The 8,269-nt window shown below is 42.3% G+C and overlaps 1 protein-coding gene across 1 annotated transcript in view; it reads left to right on the top strand.

The window, feature by feature from the left end:
- Positions 1-8,269, top strand: part of patj (PATJ crumbs cell polarity complex component) — a gene marked incomplete at its 3' end in the record, with an annotated part of 330,847 nt that overhangs the window by 86,379 nt on the left and 236,199 nt on the right. The window contains 2 exon segments of the mRNA XM_084311517.1: positions 2,560-2,639; positions 5,645-5,701. Coding sequence (XP_084167643.1) covers positions 2,560-2,639; positions 5,645-5,701 — 137 coding nt within the window.

The following is an 8,269-nucleotide window of genomic DNA, read 5'->3' as shown; positions in this document are numbered from 1 at the left end:
CCTAAGAAAACAGGCACAGAGGCACTGAAAGAGGATTTCACCCGTCTAATGAACACACTAGACTAGACAAATATCAAGATGTATCCATCAGTGGACCAATTGCATGCTTTTGCAGAGGACAAGAAGCCTTCAGTCGACTCCTTCAGACATTAAGCACCCCCACAGCCCAAATGGAATGATAATTTTTGTTTTTTTTATATTATACTTTTTATTTTTATTTCTTTTGTCGACTAACGGCAAATTTTGGCCAATCATAGTCGACCATCCAAATCGGGGACAGCCCTACTAGTAAGAGAAGGATATGTATAGTATATACAAATATGTAAAAGGACTATGTGCAGGAAAGTACAGACAGGTGTGGATATATATATATATATATATATATATACACAGTGAGAATAAATATATATGGTATAAACAGCATTATTGTACATGCTATCATACAGAGCTATGGGTTATATGCAGGTGTACAAGCAAGTATATAGAGGGGTTATATGCAGGTATGTTCAGACAAATATATATATGCTGTAAATATGCGGTATATACAGCACTGTTATACATGCTATCATATAAAGTATATATAGTGAGGATAGTCTAGGGCAGTGGTTCTCAAACTGTGGTACGCATACCACTAGTGGTACTTGGTGGTACTGCTGGTGGTACTTGAAAACATTTACAAAAAAGCACAAAAAGAAAAAGAAAAATAATTTTTTTTTGCAGTCAGGCCACAGAACTTAGAAGCAGGCCAGGCCAGTGTTTCTGGTTGCGGCGGCGCAATAGTTAGATAACCTAAGTGGGGAACAACCAGGAGATCACTGTGACAGAGAGTAATGCAGTCTAAAGTCATAAATCTTCAATTCAACTTCAGCCCTGATCATAACCATTTTTTTTTTTTTAGATTTCTTGTATTGTCAGATAAAAAATGAAATACTCCCACTTTTCTGAAGAGTTGGTGTTAAATCTGACATTACAAAAAATCCATCAAAATCTGTGTTGTTGCTAATCATTGACACATGCCTAGCCTGTAATAACCCCCCCCAGAAAAATTTACTTTGCATTTGATATATTGAAAATATTTTACTTTGAGAGAGAGAGAGAGAGAGAGAGAGAATTAAGTACATTTGCTGAAATACAGTTGTTCTTAATTTTCTCACTTGCTATGTGAGAATGTTAGTTATTATGTTCTCAATGCCCCTTGCATTGTATGAGTTGTGTGGAAGCGTTTGCTAGTTCTAGTGCTATCCCTTCGTACATTGTGGCTGTGTCTGACAAAAGTTAACAATAAATAATGGTATTAGGAATACATTTGCCTCCTGCGTGAACTGTGCATAGCTGAATAGACTGTATTTTAACGCCGGCCATATGGTGGTACTTGGAGAGCCAGCTACGTTCTCAGGTGGTACTTGGTGTAAAAAGTTTGAGAACCACTGGTCTAGGGCTATAACTAACCTTACTGTCATGCACTTGTCCTAATAAACTATAACCTACACTGTAGCACTCAACACTTTGATGAACATTGTTACTCAGCTGATTTGAGTTGTGCCCTTCCTGCTGTCTTGTTGTACAGAACTTGTAAGTCGCTTTGGATGAAAGCGTCAGCTAAATGTAAATGTGAGTGGATCACGCGGAGGCCCACGCCGGCGAAGGGGCAGAGAACGGGCCTGACTTCTCATTTGTAACATCGTCATCTCCGGTGCTCAGAACCCGGAGTTGGAACGAGCGCGTCATCGACGCCAGCTTAAAAAAAAAAAACCTGACGTCTCAGCATAATATCTTTTTATTATTTACTCGTTAGGTTTTTGCTAAGCGGCTAAAACGCCATGCAGACGTTTACAGCACCGGCCCGCGCGCCTGGCCAGCAGATGTTTAACGTCTCCCTCCGACATCCCTCAGAGCAATGTATTGCCGTATTTATTCAGCCAAACGTTTGAGATTAATTGCGCCGTTATGGCCCCGGGTTAGCAATGCTAATTTAATCAGCCGCAGTCTAAGTGAGCTGTCTGTGTTTTACACAGTGGCCTCGCACGGTGAGCCCTGCTCCAAAATGGATGCGTGTGTGTGTTGGGGGGGGGGGGGTTGTGAGCATGTGTGGACACACATTTTCTTGGCCCCAATACTGATTTCCCTCTTGGTTTGACTGTAAAATGAGACTGCAGTTTTTCCAAGGGCCAGAATCGTGTATTCAGGAAGCAATCTTGTTAGGTTGTCAGCGTTTCGTGTTTGCATGACAATCAGTCTCGGCTTTCAGTTATACATCTCTGTGATTTAGCGGGAGGTTGTTATAAGGATATGGTCATGTACATATGTACACACAGAAGCACGCACGCACACACACGCACGTGCACACACACGTACACACATGCAAATAAGCACACACGCGCAAGAACACACACACACACCCTACCCTCAAATGTGGTTTTTACCCTTAATTTCTTCCTCTAACCATTGACCGTACATGCTATGATTTGACAGTTTTCATAACAACCCTAGATGGTATTTTCCCTACTATTGTTCTAATGTCTCTATCTCTCCATCTCTCTCTCTCTCTGTGTCTTCTAGCTGTCGATCTCCCCTCAGTAGCAGAGCTGGAGCTCAGGGACAAGTGGGAGCAGGCTCTGGGGCCACAGTACAGAGTCCTGGTAAGCACACATTTTAATACTTTATTTGGTTCCACAAATTATATGACATAAACAGGGAATCAAATGTATCGAGGCCAAGCAGCACTGAGCACTTAAGGGACACACAGCACCTCCTTCTCCACGTGGCTAAGCTGCCAATAATAGCTGAGACTAGGGATGCCCCCCAGACCCCGGTTTTGAACGGGAACCGGTACTATATTAGAAAATACCGGAGTATTTATAAGCTCCGACGTCCTCGGTACTGCTATCGATACTCTAGAGAAATTATTATTATTATTATTATTATTATTATTATTATTATTATTATTATTATTATTTAAAAGTTGCGAACGATCCTCTCTCTGTCTCTGCACGAGAAGCGAGCCGCAGCGAGTCATTATTATTACACACACTCCTCGCGAGTCGCTCGCTAGTGCTACACTGTACATACGGGTACTTCTTCTACATACGGGTACTCCTTAATGAAAGTGCTGTCTCCGTGCTGAAGCGCGCTGCACACAGACACAGACTGCTCTGAGTCTGCATGCACTGAGTCGTGATGGCGGATAGAGCGAAGCGTTCTAAAGTATGGATATACTTTACAAGGGTCAATGCCGACAACGCACGTTGCCACAAGTGCAACAAAACATTTGCCAGTAAGGGTGGCAATACGAGCAACCTATCAAAACATTTGTTGGCAAAACATGATATTAGTGTGCAGAAATGCGCCGTATTCGACTGCCTTGCGCGCAGTGGTCCATCTGCATCCACGTCCACTGCAGCCGGTAAGCCAAGATACGGAGTTTCCTAGGCTAATAACGAATTATTACAAATAGGCTAATAAACAAAATAATTGTTTAGCTACAAATACTACAATCTAAAAACGTTTTATAAATCGTCAAGCTGAGGCGTCAGCCACAATGTCCCAGCCCAGTGAGCCCAGGGCCACCACACATCCTTTCTACCTCCACCACCCAAAGTCCTTTCTCCCTAGCAGCTAGAGGAAGGATGATGGAGGATAGGGTGAACGAGTGTCACAGGGCTGTGACAAAGTTTGTTGTCAAAGGCCTGCACCCGTTCTCTACAGTGGAGTCCAAGGACTTTAGGTAACAACTAATCATTCAGTGTATATAGTTTTTTTTTGTATACATACAGTAGTTGTCTAACTTGTCTGTTGTTGTTGTTGTTATAAGTTATTATTGAAGCAGCTATTCCCACCACTCCACACAAATTTACAATAATTCAATCATTTCTAATCTTTACTGTAGAGAGATGACCAATGCTCTCAACTGCAAATATACCCCTCCCTGCATAAATTATATTTATTTATAATACTTATTTATAAAGTTGTATAAATAATAAAGCAATGTCGATTCTGTTATTAATTAATTGTCTTTTTTTCTTGCAAAAAATAATCAAAAAGAACCGATAAGAGTATCGATAAAGTACCGAACCGTTAAGCAGTATCGATCGAGTAGTAGTATCGATAAAATCCTAACGATACCCATCCCTAGCTGAGACAGAGCAATATTTGGCAATTTGTTTGGCTTTTCTTTTAGACATTGCAGCAATTCCCAGACCGGTCATGGTGCATTTATATACATGGCCAAGTCTTCCCAATACAAGTACACTATACCTACACCTGTACCCAAGGCCGGCCATCACATTGAGCAGTGGTTGGTCTTGTATACTTGTCCCGGAAGCGTCTATACTTCCCACAAGCAAGTTGTCCTTCCGCGTTGCTCTGATTGGCCACTGACGTTTCTGGTCATATGACGTGTGCGCCAATCGCATGACGAGCAGTGTCTTAGCCCATTTCCGCGTCGAACAGCCTGCAAACGACCTAACGCTTAGTTTATCACTCGTTAAGCTTAGGCGACTCTTTCGAAGTTGGTTAAGGTTAGAGTTTGGAATCAGGGCATGGTGTTCTATCGCCCTGCTCTAAGACAAACTCTAACCTTAACCAACTTCGAAAGAGCGCCTAAGCTTAACCGTCCAAAGAACTTGCCGTCACACGATTGGGCGCACATGTCACATGACCAGAAACGTCAGTGGCCAATCAGATCGCGCAAAAGGACAACTTGCTTGCGGGAAGTATAGACGCGTCCCGGAAGGCCTGGTCCATGTACAGATCAAAGGCACAGCCTACTTCTATGTGATTAGCACCTCCTTGTGGCTGGTGTCAACAAAAACAACATCAGGTGTATTTGGTATGTTGGCAAAGACATCGTTGGTAAGACCAACCCATTCTGGTTGCACTCTAGTATGTTTGTACATTGCTGCACTAGATGGTGAGATGTTTTGTTCCGCATCAGACACAATGTCCACAATACGGTCATGACAAGCTATATACAGATGTTTGTATGCATTACATCCATTCGTTACAGTATGTGTGCAATGGATTCTATGTGTTGTTGTGAATCCTGATGGTTTAAACAGAATGGACTGCGAGTTTGAGGATACCAAGTGGACAGATTGTATTGGGTGGGTAATACCTGCAGTCTTGCTTTGATGGTCAATTTTAAAACATCCTCACCAACAGCGGCGTTCTTAAACACTGAGCGTGAGACTGAGTGATCAGCAAACTCCAAACAGGCTAGCTTTCCCTGTAATCTGAGTCCACACCAGGAAGGGAATTGGCATTACGATTAAATTGGGGTATGGTGAAAATGATAGAAAGACAAAAAAAAAAAAAAAAACGTTTCTCAATTCCTGAAAAGGGACGAGCGGTTATGTTTGCGCTCGACACACACACACACACACACACACACACACACACACACACACACACACACACACACACACACACACACACACACACACACACACACACACACACACACACACACACACACACACACACACACACACACACACACACAAACACACACACACACACACACACAGAATAGTTGGACATGCTGATTAGTGACAAATGCATGGAAATAATGTATACACACACACGCACTTGCATTAAAAATCCATTGACGGATTACAGTCACAGTGTTTGTGTTTGTTCCTACCAGGTGGTTGAACTAGACCCAGTTATTGAAGATGATGCTGAGCTACAGAAGTATTCAAAGGTAAGAACGGCTTCACTCTAAACTCCTACGTTTCTCAGGTAAGAACGGCTTCACTCTAAACTCCTACGTTTCTCAGGTAAGAACGGCTTCACTCTAAACTCTTCCTGGGCACCTGGGTCGCATAGAGCAGGGGTTCCCAAACTTTTCAGGCCAGGGCCCAGAAAATAAGGCGTCAGAGAGCCGCGGCCCAATGCACATCGTCAGGCTTTTTTTATTTTTTTTTTGCCAGGCGACCGATTTTTTAAGCCAAATATCACTTCAATCCTATTAAGTTAGTTCAAGTTAGTTATTCATTTATATGTGCTATTTATGAGAGGGCTAACTTGTTGCAAAATAATAATGATAATAATAATAGCCTCATTAAAATACTATTGTTGCTTCGGTTGTTTTCAGCGTTTTATGTGCATAATCTGTTATTTAGTTTGAAATGTTCGTTGAAATAAGTAGATTTTTCGTTTTTGTTTATTTATTAAGTTAATATAAAACCATATAGTCACATTTTAGAATACAATAGAATATAATTTTAGAATACAACTAGAAACACAGTCCTGGCCTGCTTCTAAGTTCAGTGGCCTGACAAAAAAAATAATAAAAAAATAAAAATAAAATAATTTTTTTTTTTTTTTTTTTTTTTTTTTTTTTAAATCATCTCGCGGCCCACCCGTGGCTGCTCGCGGCCCACCTTTGGGTCGCGACCCCGACTTTGGGAACCACTGGCATAGAGGTCTACAGGTCTACTCCGACCAATCAGAGGCCACGCTTCAGGACGCTCGTCTAGAGGACGTAGACTGGGGAATGTTCCAAGGAAGCGCCGTGACGTCAGCGAGTTCGCAGACACTGTTGTTAGCTTCATAGCAACCTTAGCTGATAGTATCGTCCCCACAGTGACGTCAGCGAGTTCGCAGACACTGTTGTTAGCTTCATAGCAACCTTAGCTGATAGTATCGTCCCCACAAAAAAGGCAAGGGTGTTCCTGAACCAGAAACCGTGGGTGGACAGTACTATCTATTATTTGAAAGGGCTAAATCTGTTCTAGTCGGCACAATCTACAGACCGCCAGATCAAACTGGCTTTTATGATACTCTGGATGTGTGCTTAGCTGGAGCTGAGGATGCGGAAAAGATTCTTATTGGAGACTGGAACACGGATATGCAACAAAAAGATGCACCGTCTACAAATCCTTCAATAGGTTTTGTGATCTGCACGGCCTCAGCCAGCTAATCACCCAACCCACAAGGGTATGTGAAACAACTCAGACTACCATTGACCTCATCCTGACCTCTGACAAGTCCAAGATCTCCAATAAAGAGGTTATAGCATGCGGGTTAAGTGATCATTATATGATATTCTGTACCCGCAAAAAGCTAAAGCAAAAAGCTGGCTGTCACAAAACAGTCACATCTAGAGACCTCAAAACCTACTCTAGCGAGGTCTTTAACCTTGAACTGGAGAGTCTGGACTGGTCAGATGAACTCAATGGGACACTGGTTGAAGAAACCTGGCTTGGCTTCAAAACCAAATTTTCATCAATACTAAACAACATGGCCCCCCTAAGAACCACCAGGGTAAAAAATCGCGCTGAGCCATGGATGCACACTGAAATACTGACCGCTATGAAAACCAGAGACAAAAGATGAGTTTCGTAAAAGTCAGTCAAAGCTTACTAAAAGCACGAGCAGTGAACTCCAAGACCATGTGACTGAACTCAAACTAGAAAGAAACAGACTAAGAAATGACGTAAACTCCATGATCAAAACTGCTAAAAAAAAATTCATCAATGACAAAACTGAGGAAAACAAAAATAAACCACGTGAACTTTGGAAATTACTCAACAATCAACTAGGCTGCAGTAAAAAACTTACAACCAGGTTCTCAAACATAAACATAAAGACGGACAACACGCTCATCACAGACAAGCTGGATGTAGCCAATTACTTAAACACTTTCTTCCCAAACATAGCCACAACACTGGTAAACAAACTACCCTCCCACTCAGGGCAGTATGGGGTAGAACACATAGTAGAATACTACAAGAACCTAGGCGTCCACAAAGACGACTTAAAACTGGAAATGGTAACTACAGATGAGGTACTCAATAAACTGAGCGCCCTCCAACCGAACAAGGCCACTGGCCATGACAACATCCCCTCCAAATTCCTCAGAGACTCAGCAGCAGCCATCACACCAATCATCACACACATAATAAACCTCTCCATAAAACAGGGACACGTCCCCAAGGACTTCAAAATTGCGAGAGTAACACCCCTGCACAAAAAGGGCAGCAAATTAGACCCAGGCAACTACCGCCCTGTTTCTATCCTTACATCCATCTCGAAAGTCATGGAAAAAATAGTATACGAACAGGTCGAAAAGTACCTTGCGGAAAAAAATCGAATCTACGAATTCCAATCTGGCTTCAGAACATCCCACTCCACTGACGCATGCCTTCTCTATTTGAACGACCACATCAAACAAGAGGTGGACGCGGGCAAATACTGCAGCATGGTCATGCTGGACCTACAAAAGGCCTTCGACACTGTCAATCACACCATTCTGATTGACAAGCTA

Source organism: Notolepis coatsorum, assembly GCF_963971535.1.
Source record: "Notolepis coatsorum genome assembly, chromosome: 3".
Lineage (NCBI taxonomy): Eukaryota > Metazoa > Chordata > Actinopteri > Aulopiformes > Paralepididae > Notolepis > Notolepis coatsorum.
Note: the sequence above shows the minus strand (reverse complement) of the source record. Positions and strands in the feature narration are given on the sequence as shown.